This window comes from Danio rerio, chromosome 15 (genome assembly GCF_049306965.1).
Source record: "Danio rerio strain Tuebingen ecotype United States chromosome 15, GRCz12tu, whole genome shotgun sequence".
Lineage (NCBI taxonomy): Eukaryota > Metazoa > Chordata > Actinopteri > Cypriniformes > Danionidae > Danio > Danio rerio.
In genome coordinates, this window is record NC_133190.1 from 45,364,067 (window position 1) to 45,384,080 (window position 20,014).

Here is a 20,014-nt window from a genome sequence, read left to right on the forward strand (position 1 = left end):
GTGCAGCAGTAATTTGGTCAATGTACTGGTCCATTGTGGTACAGAAGGAGCTGAGCTAAAAGGCAAAGCTCTCGATTTACCGGTCAATCTATCTTCCTACTCTCGCTTAAAGTCATGAGCTTTGAATCACAACCGAAAGGACAAGATCTCAGATACAAGCGGTCGAAATGAGTTTTCTTCATAGGGTAGCAGGGCGCACCCTTATAGACAGCGCCGGACCAAGCTGAACTGCCGCTCTAGGCAGAGGACAATCACACCGCCCTCAACCCCAATGTGAAAACAAAAGTGACCGGTTATGAAAATGAAGTGAGGTGTCGTGGACTTCTTTTCCAGCGCACTATGCGCGGATATAACTGAGGTCATGCGGGTGCCGAGGGAGGGAGAGAGGTGTCGCAGACACTACGCTCTCTATTCTGCCACCCTATGCGCGGATATAACTGAGGACACGCGGATGCTGAAGTAGGTGTCGCTGATGCCGCCCTCTCTATTCTGTCGTCTATGCGCGAATGTATCTGAGGACGCGGGTGGTTAGGGAGGTGTCGCGGACGCCGCCCTCTGTATACTACTGCCATAGGCGGCCGCCTAGGTCGCCTCTATGGACGCACCGGCCCTGCTTATAGATAGAATGAGGAGCTCTGACACCCGGGAAGAGCTTAGAGTAGAGCCGCTGTACTTCCACATTGAGAGAAGTCAGCTGAGGTAGCTCGAGCATCTGTTTTGGATGCCTCCTGAACCTCTACCTAGGGAGGTATTCCAGGCAAGTTCCATCGGTAGGAGGCCTCGGGGAAGACCCAGAACACGCTGGAGGGACTTTGGCCCCGTTTACACTAGTGCATTTTAGTTTACCCAGCGTTTCTGAACAGCTCTCTGTTTAGATTAAAACGGAGAAAACGCACATCACGTGACCACACACACAAACAAACACACACTCTGGCATGCGCTCCAGCGTGCTTTGAGCACATACCCATATGAGAGCTGTGCACGTCGGACTGTTCATCAAGCATCTCCCGCTGGATCTAATCTCACTATATTTGTTAAACGTGATATATAATTCATCTTGTTGTCTATATCTAACAACATATTAGTCCCTGACGTTTTTCTTTTGAATCTATTACTTGTTCTCAGGTAATGTGTTTTGGCTGAGCGCAAGTATAAGTTAGGTTAATATCTTAATTAATGTTACCGCGGACACCGATTCTGCACAATTGACTGATTGCTTGCCTTTTTTTTCTTTATTGTATGAACGTTATACTTTAATATACGTTAATATACGTAAATATACTTTTAAAATGGCCATTATTGATTATTAAAACTGGTATTCAGTGAAAGAGAGGGTATGTTTCGTATTTTCAATGAAACAAAAGGAGTCAGTAATGTTATAGGCTCAGTTTTGTTATAAATATGCATGAAGATGACGCTCATACTATGCAGCTACACGGCGCCTCAACATTTTTGATGTCTGTTAAGTTGCTAATATCAAAATGAAAAAAGCAGTTCCTTAAATCATGTTTTCAGTTTATGGTTAAGACAATGAAACAGCATAGCTAGGGTGAGGTGAATAACTTTATAAATGACACTCGAGAGTTTGTTTTCCATATCAAATTTGCGAAGTCTGAACTTACACGGAGAGGACGCGAGACTGAACTGTGTGTGTGTAGGCTACTTAATATTGAAGAAAAAATCAACAATCAGAGATGCGAATGTGGCGCAAGGCACGGCGCAATAGTCTTTTGGTAGTTTCAGCTTGGCGCAAGAGTCGTTTTGAGGTGTTGCGCTACGCTGTTTAAATAGCAAATGCATTAGCGCTCATTTGTGCGCCCATAGGCGTTCTGGTCTAAAAAGGAAGGCGTTCTGAGGCGGACCACTGGCGCGTCGCTATTTTGAGAAACTATAATAGATTTTTCATTAGATAAAAACTAACCCGGTCTAAACTCCAGCGCAGAGTTGCGCCTCGCTTACACACTGCTTAATACACACAAGAGGAATAGGCAAATATCTTTACATATGAAAAAATTTTAATATCAAGGATATATATATATATATATATATATATATATATATATATATATATATATATATATATATATATATATATATATATATATATATATATATATAGAATATAATAAGAATAGATATAGGATATAAATATAAAGGATTAAAATATTACAAAACATTATTTTCTAGCCTACATAAATTTGAAAAATCACTGCTTTTATGTCTTCTTCATCTCGGGAGGCTTTTTCAGTTCATTCATGACAATTTGCTTTTGTATAATGTTATTATTATTAGCAGTATTATTTATTATATCCATATTTATATTGTTTTATTAAAAACAAGCTTAGATTTGTCCACCCGTCAGGTTTTAGACCATATAGGGCACAGCATGTGTTTTAGAATATAACTCAGGTTTTTGAGCACACTTCATTATTATTGTTCATTTATTCGTTTGCTGGAAATTAGAACTGAATTTAGAAATAGTTTTGAAACGAATATTTGCGCTTAACAAACAAAATTATTTATTTATAGACTAATTGATGTCTTTGCATAAAGGTTTCCTATCCAAGAGCGAAAGTGAAAGTAGATCCATTATCTCTCATTCTCACGCAGTAGATGCTCTGTTTAACTGTTTTCTGTTAAAAAAAACTGTTAACTGTTTGCTAGTGAAATGCTCATTTTTTCCACTTAGACTTACTTTACGTCCTGTAAATAGCGAATGCGCTCTTGGCGCGACGCAGCTGGCTCTTAAAGGTAATGGGAGATGAGACTCTAATTGGTTTATTCTCAAAACACACCTATAACTCATTAAGAAAATAAACTCAACCCTTTTAGACCATGCGCCATGGCGCAAAGCAGGTTTTCCCGTCCTTAAATCAACAAAAACGCGTTCTGACACGCCCTGAAAGCGTTTGCGCCCTGCGTTTTGCGCCCTGCGTTTTGCGCTCTGCGCATCGACCGTCAAAATAGAGCCCAGAGCGTTTCAATGCACTCCATTTTCGGGTCTCGAAAACTCTGGCATAGTGTGGACGTAGGGCATAACCGTTGCAAAACTTATGCGTTTTCAAACTAAAATGCATTGGTGTAAACGGGGCCTATCTCTCTCGGCTGGCCTGGGAACGCCTCAGGTTCATTCTTATGTGGCGACCCTTGATAAATAAGGGACTAAGCTGGAGGAAAATGAATGAATGGAAACAGTCTGCAAGCTGACTCTATGAGACAAAAATTCTGTGACCTGTAACCGGACTTTCAGAATATCTTCGCCCTGGCTGGAGTTTTGGTTTCAGTCACCTAATACTGCATTTACATGTGAATGAATGGACATAGGTTTCGAAATGTGCATTTTGAAAATAACAGTGTTAGTGTGGAGAGAGCCTTAGTTTGAATTTTTATTTTAGATCACCAAAAAAAGGATTGTAATAATTGCAGCTCACCACAACAGATGCGAAAGCTTTTTGACACTTTGCATTGTTAGTGAGCACATCTCTGAAATAATGATGTGTTGATTCCAGGGCTGGTGCGTTTAATCGGTAATCGGTAACTAGAGCTCGCTGTACAGTACATGTGATCTTGAGCCGGACGTGATAAAACTGATGGATCAAGTGAGATTTATACTAAAGAATATTAACTGGAACAAATCCGAACCAAGGTCACGTGACCTCAGTGTGAAGATCTTGAAGATTTCCACTACTGTATGTGAAGATTATGAACGCTACCAACCCCGTTTTAATTCTTACGAGGAGCAAATTAAAGAAATAATCCAGCGGCTTTGCTCACAAGGCTTTATTGGGCATCTGTTGAATCCACTGGGTCTCATAAACGCTCATGATCTGGGTGAAAGTTCATCTGAATCATGTGTTGGACAGGACCATTACTGATTTTGGCTTTTGTTCAGACAGAATTCATTCATTTATTGTGTGAGGTTAATTATAGACTCCATTTACCAGCAAAATCGAGCTCTTGTTCTGGCCTTTTGGGTGAGGCCATGTAAGTATCAGCCACCCATTAGCCATCAGAAGAGGGGTACGCTTTACTCAATTGGTACTAATGGGCCCAACGTGTGCCAAGAAAATATCCCCCACACCATTACACCAGCCGCAACCGTTAATACAAGGCAGGATGGATCCATGCTTTCATGCTGTTGATGCCAAATTCTGACCCTACCATCCGGATGTTGCAGCAGAAATTGAGACTCATCAGACCAGGCAACGTTTTTCCAATCTTCTTTTGTACAATCTTGGTGAGCCTGAGTGAATTGTAGCCTCAGTTTCTTGTTCTTACCTGACAGGAGTGGCACCTGGTGTGGTCTTCTGCTACTGTAGCCCATCTGGCTCAAGTTTGGACATGTTGTGCGTTCAGAGATGCTCTTTTAAGCTTTTCACTCATCATAGCACAAGTGCTGCTCATGATGTGACAATAAAAGTGATTTGATTATGCAGACCTCGATTGTAACAAGTGTTTTTTGATTTACTGTTGCCTTTCTATCAGCTGGGACCAGTCTAGCCATTCTCATCTGACCTCTATCATCAACAAGGCATTTGCCCGCACAGAACTGTCGCTCACTGGGTATTTTCTCTTTGTCTGACTATTCTTTGTAAACCCTAGAGATGGTTGTGCGTGAAAATCCTAGTAGATCAGCAGTTTCTGAAATACTCAGACCAGCCCATCTGGAACCAACAACCATGCCACGTTCAAAGACACTTAAATCTCCCCCATTCTGATGCTCAGTTTGAACTGCAGCAGATTGTCTTGACCACGTCTACATGACTAAATGCATTGAGTTGCTGCCATGTGATTAACTGATTAGAAATTTGCGTTGACGCAATTGGACAGGTGTACCTAATAAAGTGGCCTGTGAGTGTACATCTCCTTTATTATATTTTATTACGTTGCATTTGCTTTTTTTTACATTTAATTTTACTTTACCTTTAAAACACTTTACCTTTGCCTGACTTTTTCTTTACATTTTGTTCACCTTTAATTTTACTTTACCTGCACTTTAATTCAGTTTGTCACTTTTATTTTACATTTACTTCACTTCTACTTTACTTTTCGTTCCATTTAAATTATCTTCGCCTTTATTTCACCTTTACTATTCTTTGCTCTGCCTTTTCTTCACCTTAACTTTACCTTTATCTTAACTTTGCTTCACTCTTCTCCTAAACTTTACTCGAATGCACTTCACTTTTGTTTTGTTTTGTTTGGCGATGATCCCAATGCTGCATCTGGCATCCAAACTAACACTGAAAAAACAGATGAGCACTGTGAGTTTGATCTATTAATGGAAAAAAACGTAACACTCCATTAATTTAATGTGTAATTGTGTTTTGTGTGCTCAGGCTCAGTGGAACGGTCTGACCGGTCAGATCATCATCAACAAAACAGACGGCCTGAGGAAAGACTTCGACCTGGACATCATCAGCCTGAAAGAGGACGGTTTGGAGAAGGTAAAAACAGCCCACGATCTCAGTTCCATCGTCTGCTTCTGTCTGATCATACATGTCAATGTGGCCTTTCTGTTTTCTCTTCACAAGCCGTTGGAGAGCGGCCGTTTTAACAAAGTGTGGAAGAAGGTTGGTATTAAACACTTAGAAATGTGACGTGTTGGTCCCTTCTCTCCTTCAAAAAGCACTGCTGATGAACTGTAGTACCATGGTAATGATTTCATGAGATATGCAGTTACCATGTGCATACCATTACCATGGTATATTTTTCATCTGTGCCCCTCAACCTGAAATTTAATTTAATTTAATTTAATTTAATTTAATTTTATTTTATTTTATTTTATTTTATTTTATTTTATTTTATTTTATTTTATTTTTATACATTTTTTAAAATTAATAAAATTTTATTAGAATTATTTTATTTGAATTTATTTTCTTTATTTTATTTTCTTTATTTAAATTTATTTGAATTTATTTTATTGAAATTATTTTATTATAAATTAATTAATTTTATTAGTCTTTATTTTATTTTTACCTATTTTAACTTATATGAAACCAATAATACTGTGTAACAACAAATGTAATTATAGTTGTATTTTTATTTAATTTACTATGATTTAACGTTAAATTTTACGTTACGTTAAATGTTAAAGACACACAAATATTACTAATATTTATGTATTCATTTGTTTATTTATTTGTTTATTTATTGAGTTTGTTTAAGTTCTCAATCAATAAATTTAAGTTTAAGTATGATGATTAAATAACAAACTAAACACAAAATATGTATCTAGTAATATTTTATATTAATTTAATAATAATTTTTATTAATTCCTAAATGAATAGTGTCAGAAATGTGATGTTAAAGTCCTTTGTTCCATGGATAAAAGCACATTAAAAATATGCAATGATTGAAAAAAAAGTATTTCATTTGCCAGATATCCATCCTAATGTGAAGCAAATCTTTTCCCTTCCAAAAAAACAAAAAAAATGTTAAATTACGAGTGTTTCCCTGAAGCTGTTAGAGCAGGTTGTGGTTAGATCAGATATGGTTGTGGCCGGAAGTTACCAAGAATTTTTTATAGTATTTATCAAATTTCCCATTTACTGTATTTTATTAACGTCTGCCTCTACCCTAAACCCAACCATCACCGTAACATAAAAATTATATTTGTACCTAAAGTTATTTGTTATTTAATAAATTACCCAACAAATTGTATTTTACTAATGCCTATCTGCACCCCAATGCTAAACCCAACCATAACAGTACTGTAAAAATATTCATTATTGTTATACAGTGTTACAAAAATGATGCTATATAGATGTGAGTATCCGCAGCTATACCATTAGAGCAGGTGACTGTAGTATTGACAACCTAGCAATCAAAAATAAACTAGCCAAGCATAATAACAACAGCTGATTTGTGAGAGCCACAGGTTAATTGTTTATTCACATCTAGATAGGAAATAAATAAAAATATGATACACCGAATGTGAAAAAATTGTACTAGGTAATTTGATATTTCATGTGGAACAAAATGTGATGATATTTCCGGCTATGACAGAGAGTTGTGTCATGGAAGAAGGAAGCAAAACTTTTTTTAATTGCTTAACATAGTTATTATTAAAATCTGTTTAAAATGACATACTGTATGTTTAATGTTTGCATCATCATAGTTTATTCAGCAAGTGTTTTCCCATCTCGCATTATTCATTAAAGTTCAAAGTTGCCTAAAAATGAGCATAAAAACTTTTTTAATATAGGATTTTTATTCAAAATTGGTCATTTCTGTCACTGGTTTCTTGTGTGATACTTTGTAATGGGCAATAACACAGGCTGACAGAAACCCAGCTTATGATGCTTTCTTTTTCCAATTTGTTTTTCATCAGCAGCTGGGTCACTTATACATTATACTTAATTCTGACATTCAATTACTGCTGCATTATATAAACTCAAAGGGAGAGTTCACCAAAAACAAAATTATGTTTACCCACTTTTTACTTACCCTCAAGTGGTTTCAAACCTTTGTGAGTTTTTCTTTCTAGCTGTTGAACAGTAATGTAGATACTTTGAAGAATGCTGAAAACTTGTAACCATTTACTTCTATAGTAGGAAAAACAACTACTATGGAGGTGTTTACAGCATTAATCAAACTACTGTATTTTCTTTTGTGTTTAACAGAAGATAGAAACTCAAATCGGATTGAAACAAGCAAATAAATAAATAGTGACAGAATTTTCTTTTTTTTAAAAATTAATTTAATTTTATTTAATTTTATTTTATTTATTCTATTTAAATTATTTGATTTTATTTTAAATTAATTAATTTTAATTTAATTTATTTTTTTACCTATTTTAACTCTGTAACAGCAAATGTATCATAGTTGTATTTTTATGTAATTTACTATGATTTAACGTTAAATTTTGATGAATAAATAACAAACTAGACACACAAATATTGCTAATATTTATTTATGTATTAATTCGTTTATTTATTTGTTAATTTATTTATTGATTGAGTTTATTAAAGTTCTCAATCAATAAATTTGAGTATGTTTAAGTTTATTTAAATATGATGATTAAATAACAAACTAAACACACAAAAAAAAAAAAAAAAATATATATATATATATATATATATATATATATATATTAGAATTTATATCAGAATTTAAATTTTTGGGTGAACTATCCCTTTAACAAATCACTTAAGCTTTTTAACACGTTGTCAAACTTTCCATTAGAGACAGCAGAAAGCTCTGCAGCCGTCTCACTTCCGTCAAAGAGTCAACAATGCAGAGCTCAACTGATAAAACATCTGCTTATGAACACTAATTACACAATAAGCTCTCAGTTTGAAGACTCTTAATGTATATATTAAAGGCTGTGCATGACAGAGGAGACGTGGTGTAGCATGTAAAACACACATACAGTATACACACACTGTCAGAGAGCTTGCACTTTGCATGAATATACTTTAGTGGATTTACATTAATGGTATGCAAACGTTGTTAGGGATGGACTTTTTGTACAATTATATATTTGACTAAATACTCAGAAATACAGCTGTTTCCAGTGATCTTTCTAGATTTATTTTGTTTACATTATTAAATTCATTGTTAGATCAAATCTGGATTTATTTTCCTAGATTTAAAGCGTAATTGTTGACTTTTTCCCCTTTGTCTTGTTTACCTAGTGTTTTTGCTATGACCCTTCCACTGGTGTGTAATTGTTGTGCAATGTTTATTTGTTTGTTTGATTTTATTTAAATAAATTGTAATATTGTAATAGTTGTAATAATTATTGTAATAAATAATATCGTTGTACATATTCTATAAATGTAAATGTACTGTATATAAATGTAGTTATTCAATAGCTTGATTAGTTTCTTGTTGTCTCAATTTTATATCTGCCGAGACAAACTCCTTTTAAATATCTTTAAGTGCAACACATTTACCTTTAAATAACATTTCTGATCATGTTTAAAAGTACTGCATCTCCATTTCCCCCATTAAATAACTAGTCAATTACTTCTGAAAGAAATCTGTCCTCTCTGATCAGCACCAGACTGATGGTGTATTTGTGTGTTTGTGTTTTTCTTCAGATTGGAGTGTGGAACTCAAACACGGGTCTGAATCTGACAGACAGCAACAAGGACAAAAACACCAACGTGACCGATTCCATGGCCAACCGAACGCTCATCGTCACCACAATCCTGGTACAAATCAGTCAACTAACATTAAATTCGCCATGAAATGGAAGTTAAGGAAGTCCTTTTTTCCTCTATCATGATGTACATCCGCTTAAAACCGTTCTGAAATTAGAAACATGTGTAGGCTGCATGATTTTATCCTTTGGGAATCGATTGTATTGTTGGAAGATGGGCAATGCTAAAAAAAAATGACTGATAGCACCATCCTAAATTACTGATAGCTCAGCATTAAATAGGTACTTCGACATGAAGCACAGCTGCAGTCGGTGATCAATGAGATTAGCCGAGCGCAGGCAGGGAGAGGAGTTGAAAACAGAGCCATCAAGCCGGACAGCTGGACACTTCGGGGCTCAAAGTTGCGGCAGTCATGATGACCGATCACTTGGCGTCATCATTATTTTTAATTTATTTTTTATTTATGCAACAAAAGATTTACAATTAAAACAAAATACAGTCTCTACAAACTGTAGTTCAGTTTAAACATTAAGGGAATTTTTAATTAAATATATTACAAACGCATGAGAGAAATAAGGGGAAACGAGAGGCTAATATCAACATAAAAATAGGCTATACGTCTTGTTTGAATATGCTAAAAAAGGGGTTTACATTTATTCACATATATAGATATAAAACTTTCCAATATATATTAAAGTAAAACCCAAAACAATGTGTTTTGATTAAGTCTTAAACAATGATTAAGATTATTTTGGATAATGAAAGAAGCATTTTCAAAAAAGTACTTTAATCCAAAAAGATTGAACAAAAGCACATTCCTAAAATAAGTGAGCTACACTTTAAGTAGAAGTTTCCCAAAAAGACCAGGTATATATATATATATATATATATATATATATATATATATATATATATATATATATATATATATATATATATATATATATATATATATATAATATTATTATAATTTTTATTTTATTTTTTCCCCAGAGATGGGTTGCGGCTGGAAGGGCATCCGCTGCGTAAAAACTTGCTGGATAAGTTGGCGGTTCATTCTGCTGTGGCGACCCTGGAATAATTAAGTTACTAAGCCGACAAGAAAATGAATTTATATATATATATATATATATATATATATATATATATATATATATATATATATATATATATATATATATATATATATATATATATATATATATATATATATATATATGTGTATGTATATATTCAATATCTATATATATGTATATTTTATAATCCTAAAAATCATTTTAGAATTATTTAATAAAATAGTTCTTTAACTAAATTTGTTAAGAAACCTTTAGAGTGGCAGGATTAATGACGGTATTTATTTTATTACAAGTCTGTAAGACTTATTTGAGTTAATATTTAGGTTATTCACTAAAAAATATCATTTAAAACGTTCATGGAGCTAAATACAGTAAATAGTCTGTATAAAAAAAAACTGTGCAAGCCAGCCTTCATAACCATTTTATTTAACAAAACCTGATTACTGCAGTAAAATATTTGTAGTCTTAATAAGCATGATGTGTTTAAGATAGAGAGTGGATGATAAGTGAATTGTTTGTTTAGAAATTTGTGAATCGGAATTTGTCCAATATAATATACTCGAAACACACGTGGTTGTTGTCATACAGTGAACTCGGCCAATCATGTAATATCGGTGTCGTCATCAGACAGTCGTATGATCTCGGAGTACTGTCACGGTACTTTGATGCGGCATGTGACAGTCATAAGGCGTCAGCGCAACATTAATCCGGACAAAATTTCTATCCAGTATGCACCGTTTTAAGAGAGATTTTGATCAATCTGTGCAGCGCTGCATGAAGTCGAATGCACCTAATGACTCATAGCCCGCCCTAAAATACTGATAGCCATGCCCTAAATGACTGATAGCCTCGCCCTAAATGACTGATAGTCACACCCTAAGGGAGTAATAGCCCTGCCCCAATGACCGATAGCTCTGCCTTAAAGAAATGATAGTCCAGCATTAAATGACTAATAACCCCACCCTAAATGACTGATAGCACCACTCTAAAGGAGTGATTACCCCACCCTAAAGGACAGATAACCCTGCCCTAAAGGACTGATAGTCACGCCCTAAAGGACTGATAGCCCCACCCTAAAAGACAGACAGACAGACTGACAGACTGATAGACAGATAGATAGATAGATAGATAGATAGATAGATAGATATATATATAGATAGATAGATAGATAGATAGATAGATAGATAGATAGATAGATAGATAGATAGATAGATAGATAGATAGATAGATAGATAGATAGATAGATAGATAGATAGATAGATAGATAGATAGATAGATAGATAGATAGATAGATAGATAGATAGATAGATAGATAGATAGATAGATAGATAGATAGATGTTTATGTGGTGGCAGAGGGAAATTTTTTCAATGCAATATTCTAAAATGTACATATGAAATAGGTGGATGTAAATATATCTGGTGTTTGTGTGCTGCAGGAAAACCCGTATGTGATGTACAAGAAGTCGGATAAGCCATTGTATGGGAACGACCGCTTCGAGGGCTACTGTCTGGACCTGCTGAAGGAGCTCTCCAACATCCTGGGCTTCTCTTACGAGGTCAAACTCGTGACCGACGGAAAATACGGAGCCCAGAACGATAAAGGAGAGTGGAATGGCATGGTCCGAGAGCTCATCGATCATGTGAGTCTAACTTTTGAGCCTGTATTACACCGGAAATTGCTACTGTGGTGTGTAAATGATGTAGTGTTAGAAATTGCTCATGGTTGGGTTTGTATCACGGTTTTAGGGTCGTATATACCGTTGAAGTCAGAATTATTAGCCCTCCTGATTTATTAGCCCCCCCTGTATGTTTCTGTTTTATGGAGAGCAGATTTTTCCAACACATGTCTAATCATAATAGTTTTAATAATTCATTTCTAATAACTGATTTATTTTATCTTTGGCATGATGACAGTACATAATATTTGACTAGATATTTTTCAAGATACTAGTATTCAGTCTAAAGTGATATTTAAAGGTTTAATTAGGATAATTAGGCGAGTCATTTTTATTATAAATATAGCTTAAGTGGGCTAATAATATTGACCTAAAAATGGTTTTAAAAAATTCAAAGCTGCTTTTATTCTAGCCGAAATAAAACAAATAACACTTTTTTTTATAGGAAATACTGTGAAAAATGTCTTTCTCTGTTAAACATCATTTGGGAAATATTTTTAAAAATTCACAGGAGGGCAAATTATTTTGACTTCAACTGTATGTTCAGTAAAAAACAAACAAAAAAAACAAGAAAAATTTTAAAGCAAAAGCAGAAATGAATACAGTATAGCAAAGATGCTACTAAAATAAACAGTGCTTTACGCATTTTTTTTAGGTATCTAATAGTAGTTTTCAGGTACAGAAACTGAAAAATATAATCAACTATAACACTGCATACTGTATATAAACTTCACTTAAATTAAATGAAGGTTAAGCATAACTGAGTAAAAAAAAAACTGAAATAATTAATTAATAAATCTGTTATTTATTACAGTTATTTATTTACTAGACAGTAAAAATTTTACAGACATTTGCAACAAAAAACTAAATCTGATCGAAAGTATACAATAAACTTTTTAGACATATTTTAAAAATAAATATAGTTAAATTAAACTATAAAAAAATGTGTTGCTTGAAATAAAAATAATGTTTGTTAAATAACTCCACTTCTTTTGTTAATAAAAAAAGACATAAAAACAAAATAAACAAAAATGAATTAACAAAAACTCAGTTGGCGTTTCTGTGTGGAGTTTGCATGTTCTCCCTGCCTTCGCGTGGGTTTCCTCCGGGTGCTCCGGTTTCCCCCACAGTCCAAAGACATGCGGTACAGGTGAATTGGGTAGGCTAAATTGTACGTAGTGTATGAGTGTGTGTGTGTGAATGTGTGTGTGGATGTTTCCCAGAGATGGGTTGCTGCTGGAAGGGCATCCGCTGCGTAAAAGCTTGCTGGATAAGTTGGCGGTTCATTCCGCTGTGGCGACCTGGAATTAATAAAGGGACTAAGCCGACAAGAAAATGAAATGAAATGAATTAACAAAAAACTAATAACGATTAGTTTTTAGTAAATTTAGTAATCATTAAATCAGAACATTTTTTAAATATATAATAATAAAATCTAAAATAGTGTCTGAAATAGCAGTAAATGTGTGTAACTCAGGGTGTTGACCCTGTCTGTGTTGAGCTCAGGTGGCAGATCTGGCCGTGGCTCCGCTCACCATCACTTACGTTCGAGAGAAAGTCATCGATTTCTCCAAGCCCTTCATGACTCTGGGGATCTCCATTCTCTACCACAAACCCAACGGCACCAATCCAGGCGTTTTCTCCTTCCTGAACCCGCTTTCTCCAGACATCTGGATGTATGTTCTTCTGGCCTGCCTCGGGGTCAGCTGTGTGCTCTTCGTCATCGCCAGGTGAATGAATATTGTATTGTGCGACCCTACTTTGTGTTCAGTCGAAGAAAGAAGTGAGTTGAAGGAAGGAAGAACCAGATTTTCTTAAGTCTAATAAAACACATGTCATCCTAAATGTATGGCCAGTGTGATGGTCAATGGCTTTATTTCCAGTTAAGCAAGATTAGTTGTGTGGACAGCACATGTGAAACACAATAAAGAGATCAAGCGGCCAAAAAAACCAATACACCTGACTGATCCGAGCTCCCATGATGCATCACAAATGACGTGTCATTAAATAAAAGCAACAGAGCAATATCTTTTATTGATTTCTATTGAATGATTGATTTATGGATGTTTATTGTTAGTAGAAATACAGCTTTAGGTGTCTGTCTGACATTTAGTTGATGTGGTGTTAGTATAATAAATATTAGAGGCTTTATATTAGAAGTGCACAATCAATTTGTTATGATCCCAGTGTTGATGGTAAGATTAGGAAACATTATGATTTATTTCAGGGCCGCTGCTGGCCAAAAAGGTGCCCTAAGCGAAATTTTACTGTGGTGCCCACACTGAGGAGCAAAAACACACATGGACTCACACAAACATGTGTATTTAAACATATATATATATATTAATATATATATATATATATATATATATATATATATATATATATATATATATATATATATATATATATATATATATATATATATATATTAATATATATATATATATATATATATATATATATATATATATATATATATATTAGGGGTGTCACGATTTAAAAATTTATGCTCAATTTCGATTATCGAATCAAAAAATAGAATCGTCGATGCTGCCACGCCCTCATGTTACGTCAGCTTGGCTTGCCAAGCGGGAAAAAAACAGGCTTGTTGAAGTGCTTGTTAAACTGCAGAAGCAGGAGACCAGTCGAGAGAACTTAAACCCTCTCCTCTTTCAATGAAGTCGCCGGTGTGTAAGCATTTTGGATTTCCAGTGAGTTATGTTGACAACGTTCTTGTTGTCGACAAAAAAAAAAACACAGTTTTGCAAGCTCTGCTATGTACGTATTACGTACGATTCGTCTGATAGACAACACCGGCATCGCGATCCTCCGCCCGCCCCCGTTGCAAATCTGCTCGCGAAAAGTACACACTCAGGCCCTGTTTACACTGTCTTTGTTTTTAAATGGCATTTTAGAACGACAACGACTTGAACATACACAGTGGCGTGTAGCATTTCTGAGCAGCCCTCCTTCCTCTCTACCTCTGAAAATGCACATCACGTGACCACACAGACACAGACGCACATACAGCCATGCGCTCGAGACAGCAGGTCCAGGCAGTCAGAGGACTGCTTCAATCTTTCACTCACTTGTACTTAGTCATTTTAGCGAACACCTCAGATACTGTTGGCTGGTTCCTGTTGGTTGTGCGTCTTTTTTACCGACGCCATTATAACGACACAGATCACTGCCTATTCACGAGTCCCGCAGAAAAAAGTGATTGACAGGTGGTAATTATGTGTGTATCTTGCCTTTATTCATTTACTGTACGATTTGTTTATGGATAAAACAAAGACCATGCAGGTCAGGTAGTTTAAACGGTAGGCTACAAATAATTAATTGGTCATTAATTAATTAATTATTCATAATCGAAAATCGAATCGAATCGTGCCTTTAGAATCTAAAATGTAATCGAATCGAGAATTTGGAGGATCGTGACACCCTTTATATATATATATATATATATATATATATATATATATATATATATATATATATATATATATATATATTGTAGCACGCAGGCACGCAATGAGGAAAAATATACTGCTTGCATTAAAAAAGCGCTCATATTCTTGCGCAATAATAAGAAATATAATATAGATCGCGCCATCAAACACATGAAACCGAAAGTAACGACCGTGGTTTTAAAAATGTAAGAAGTAAAAGTAGTCAGAAAAATAAGCAGTGGAGGAAAGTACTGATACCAGAAAGATCTACTTAAGTATAGTAACAAAGTTCTTCCCATCTCTGTTCAGTTCCACTCAAGATCTCCATGACCTCTGACCTGGTTTGGTGGTTCCTGAAAATAGAATTACAAAGAGACAGACAAACGCATTCTTATTTGGTAACACTTTACAATAAGGTTCATTAGTTAATGCATTTACTAACATGAACTAATCATGAACAACACAGGTACAGCATTTATTAATCATAATTGAACATTTACTAATGCATTATTAACATTCAAGTCCATGCTTGTTAACATTAGTTAATGCACCATGAGTTAACATGAACTAACAATGAACTACTGTATTTTCATTAACTAACGTTTATTAACATGAATAAATACAGTATTAAATGTACTGTTCATTGTTTGTTCATGTTAGTAAATGCATTAATCAACATTAACTAATGAACCTTATTGTAAAGTGTGACCAAACATTCTTATATTACAATAATACAATACAATATAATATAATATAATACAATATTACAATAAACAATGTGTAAACTTTATTCATTAGTTAAAATCATTGATTAAATACTGATTCAAATAATCATATTAATAAAGTAATGAGAAAAAGCATAACTGTTGATCCATGCTGGGACGGATTGGAAGGCAGAAATCGGAAGCCATCAAAACACTTAAAATTATACTTAAATTCTTCTGAACTGGAAGAGCCCACACCCTCCTTCTCACTCTTGTTGGATAAGAAATGTTCTTTATTTTATGAAATTAGAAAAAATTAGGTACTCTCTTCACCGAACTAGCACATATTTATACGCAAATATGTCCAAACTCTTCAGCTTGACCCTGCTCCTTCTGATTGAGTCCCCACCCCCTAATGCCCAGCTTTTATGGGAAACTACTTCTGGTCAACACATTGTAGACTTGTTTTTTATATATATAAGATTGCACTAGTGTTGTTGTTTTTTATTTTATTTATCTATTTATTTTATTATCTTATTTTTATTTATTATTGTTTATTTATTTTTACTATTACTATTTGCTCAAAATACTCTTCAGTGTATTTGCTTATTGTTACATGTTTATGTCTTTGTAAATTTTTGTAATGTTTCACAATGTATAAATAAAACATTTAAAAAAAAAATTATACTTAAACGTTACAATTTTTACATTATGAAATAACCGTATACATCAAAATCTTTTTGATTAACTAATTTACTCATAATTTAAAATGAAATGTTTCAAATTTCAAATTACATTTAAAATGAAATGTTTTCCGGATTCATGGACATAGGTTACCTTAAAGTGATGCACAGGATTCATCTTGTGCTTTTTTCCTCTTCTCGGCTCCAGTAAGCTGTTGTCTTTTCTCGGGCTGTAGCTTGCATCAAGTATAATCATATGCTCATAGCAGCCGCAAGCGTTAAGTGGGCAGGGTCGCACGTATGCACGCACCGGAAAAAACTACGTCACATGTTTTTTGCGTTTGGCATAAAATGCATTTTTTTTATGTATTTATCAACATATTATCAATACATTTTTATTTACACTCAGTTTATGTTAATATTACTAAATAAATATGAATATATTTTTTGAGCAACCGACATGGTGCTCCCCTCTATAGTTGGTGCCCTACGCAACCTGCGTACTCTGCAGAACAAATAAGTGCAGAACTGGTTGTATATTGTGTGTATCGTGTGTGTTTCCTCAGGTTTACTCCGTACGAGTGGTATAATCCTCATCCGTGTAACCCAGACTCAGATGTGGTGGAGAATAACTTTACCCTGATCAACAGTGTGTGGTTCGGTGTTGGAGCTCTGATGCAGCAAGGTCAGCTTTTACACACATCATTGTTTCATACTCCAGAGGAAATGATTATTGTTTATTTAGATGCTCATTAGCCACTACCAGTTTAATTTAATTTAATTTAATTTAATTTAATTTAATTTAATTTAATTTAATTTAATTTAATTTAATTTAATTTAATTTAATTTAATTTAATTTAATTTAATTTAATTTAATTTAATTTTTCATTCATTCATTTTCTTTTCGGCTTTGTGCCTTTATTAATCAGGGGTTGCCACAGAGGAATGAACCGCTAACTTATCCAGCATATGTTTCACACAGCGGATGCCCTTCCAGCTGCAACTCAGCACTGGGAAACACCTATACACTCTCATTCACACACATACACTACGGACAATTTAGCTTACCCAATTCACCTATACTGCATGTCTTTGGACTTGTTGGGGAAACTAGAGCACCCCGAAGAAACCCATGCCAACATGAGGAGAACATGCAAACTCCACACAGAAATGCAAACTGACCCAGCCAGGGCTCGAACCAGTGACCTTCTTGCTGTGAGGCAATTTTGTTACCCACTGTGCCAATGTTACGCCTTTATTCGATTTTATTTTATTTTATTTTATTTTATTTTATTATTTTATTTATTTATTTAAAAAAATTATTTTATTTTATTTTATTATTTTATTTATTTATTTTTATTTATTTTTTATTTTATTTTAGTTTATTTTATTTTATTTAGTTTATTTACTTATTTTTATTTTATTTTTTGTCAATGTAATATTAACCATTCACACTGTTTTTTATTATTCATTAATTTGATATTTTATATTAGATAAAGATTATATTATTCTTTTGTAATATTATTACACCGTTATAATATTAGTGTAATAATATCAACTAATTTAAATTGTTTTGATTTGTTATATTACATTGTTTTATTTATTGTATAATTTATTATAATAATACAATAATAATATAATAACACATCTAATTTTTTATTATTTGATTGAATTGTTTATGAATTGTTTTAACACATTTTATGCTATTTATTCAATCTAAATAAATGTTTTTTTTTAGTAAATTGAACTGATTTTAAGCACACATAGAAATACACATTTTATGTGTAACAAGATAACAAGATAACCACAAAACAACTGAAAACATCTGATGAATATTTGCACGTTATTAAGAAATGCTTGGATTTGTTTTCTGTGGTCAGGATCGGAGCTGATGCCCAAGGCTTTATCCACAAGGATTGTGGGAGGAATCTGGTGGTTCTTCACCCTCATCATCATCTCCTCATACACTGCAAACCTCGCTGCTTTCCTGACCGTGGAGAGAATGGACTCTCCCATCGACTCTGCTGATGACCTGGCCAAGCAGACCAAGATTGAGTATGGCGCTGTGAGGGACGGATCCACCATGACCTTCTTTAAGGTCAGCCACCACCTCTGAACATCAACACAGAACATATATTATATTTACTAGAAATCATATAGTTAAAGGTGCCCTGAAATGCCTTGAAATGCGCAGCTTTCTTCAAAGTGTGATTTCATTTAAACTGAAATTTGAAAACAGGGCGGGGCATATCATGTAGCTCCTCCTCTTTTCTAAAACAGCCAATAGTGTTCTGTTTATATCACAGCTCTGCTAGCTGACATAAGGACATCAGACATTACAATCTGGCTGCATTAGTAAACTTCTATACTATATACTAGGCAAGAAGTAGCCGCATTTGATGGATGCTACACTATCCCATAATGCAACACGAGAGAATTCATGAACAGTCTCATTCACTTCTATTGATTTTTAGTAGTTAAAAACTTTGTGATGTTGCAAACTGATATTCTTTTATATAATATTCTATTTTTTATGTATATTAGGGGTTGCACCAACTAGTCGACTATTCTAATACTGATACTAATAAATAATAACCATCAGTTTTGATTTGAGAGGGACTTTAATGCAGTATCTGGGTGTTTTGTGCTGTGGTTGTAGGTCAGTGAGGTTTGGTACAGGCACAGATTGGCAGGAATGATTACAGGACAGTGTGTTTTCAGCATGTAGAGAGTGAATGAAAGCAGCTTATAGGAGGAAGGGAGTGTTATGAGAGCGTCTGTCACTGCAGATGAGGATTTTACTGCAGAAATAAGACACGAGGGCAGGAAATCCAGCGGTAAGATCAGCATACTGTACATTTACTCAAAGCTTTAACAATAAGCATGGCTGAATGAGGGGTTTAGCAGAAGAAACTGAAAGTTTGTGAATGTCATCTTCAAGAAATCAGTTGTTTTGGCAGTTATTTTATTTTATTATATTATATTATATTATTTTATTTTATTTTATTTTAAAATTTAAGTAATTTAAACTATTCACATTTTCTACTTGTTTAAAATTCTTTAATTTAATTAAAACATTTTTTTATATATTTTTATTAATTTAATTTAATTTAATTTAATTTAATTTAATTTAATTTAATTTAATTTAATTTAATTTAATTTAATTTTATTTTATTTTATTTTATTTTATTTTATTTTATTTTATTTTGGTGAAGTAATGTAAACTATTCACATTTTCTATTGATTGTTTAAATTTCTTTAATTAAATTAAATTTTATTTTATTTTATTTGATAAAGTAATTTGATAAAGTAATT

At 33.8% G+C, this 20,014-nt stretch overlaps 1 protein-coding gene across 10 annotated transcripts in view; it reads left to right on the top strand.

Moving 5' to 3' along the window:
- grik1b (glutamate receptor, ionotropic, kainate 1b) overlaps positions 1-20,014 on the top strand; it is an 88,854-nt gene that overhangs the window by 59,351 nt on the left and 9,489 nt on the right. For 5 of the 10 annotated variants that reach the window (XR_012391067.1, XR_012391069.1, XM_684948.10 and 2 more), the window contains 7 exons: positions 5,337-5,444; positions 5,532-5,570; positions 9,045-9,158; positions 11,621-11,824; positions 13,367-13,590; positions 17,266-17,384; positions 18,580-18,797. Coding sequence is in view for 6 of the 10 variants with exons in the window: in XM_684948.10 (XP_690040.5) it covers positions 5,337-5,444; positions 5,532-5,570; positions 9,045-9,158; positions 11,621-11,824; positions 13,367-13,590; positions 17,266-17,384; positions 18,580-18,797 (1,026 nt within the window). In the remaining 4 variants the exon portion in view is untranslated. The remainder of the gene's footprint in view (positions 1-5,336; positions 5,445-5,531; positions 5,571-9,044; positions 9,159-11,620; positions 11,825-13,366; positions 13,591-17,265; positions 17,385-18,579; positions 18,798-20,014) is intronic. The other 5 variants (XR_012391068.1, XR_012391070.1, XM_009291946.5 and 2 more) reach the window with 1 other exon arrangement.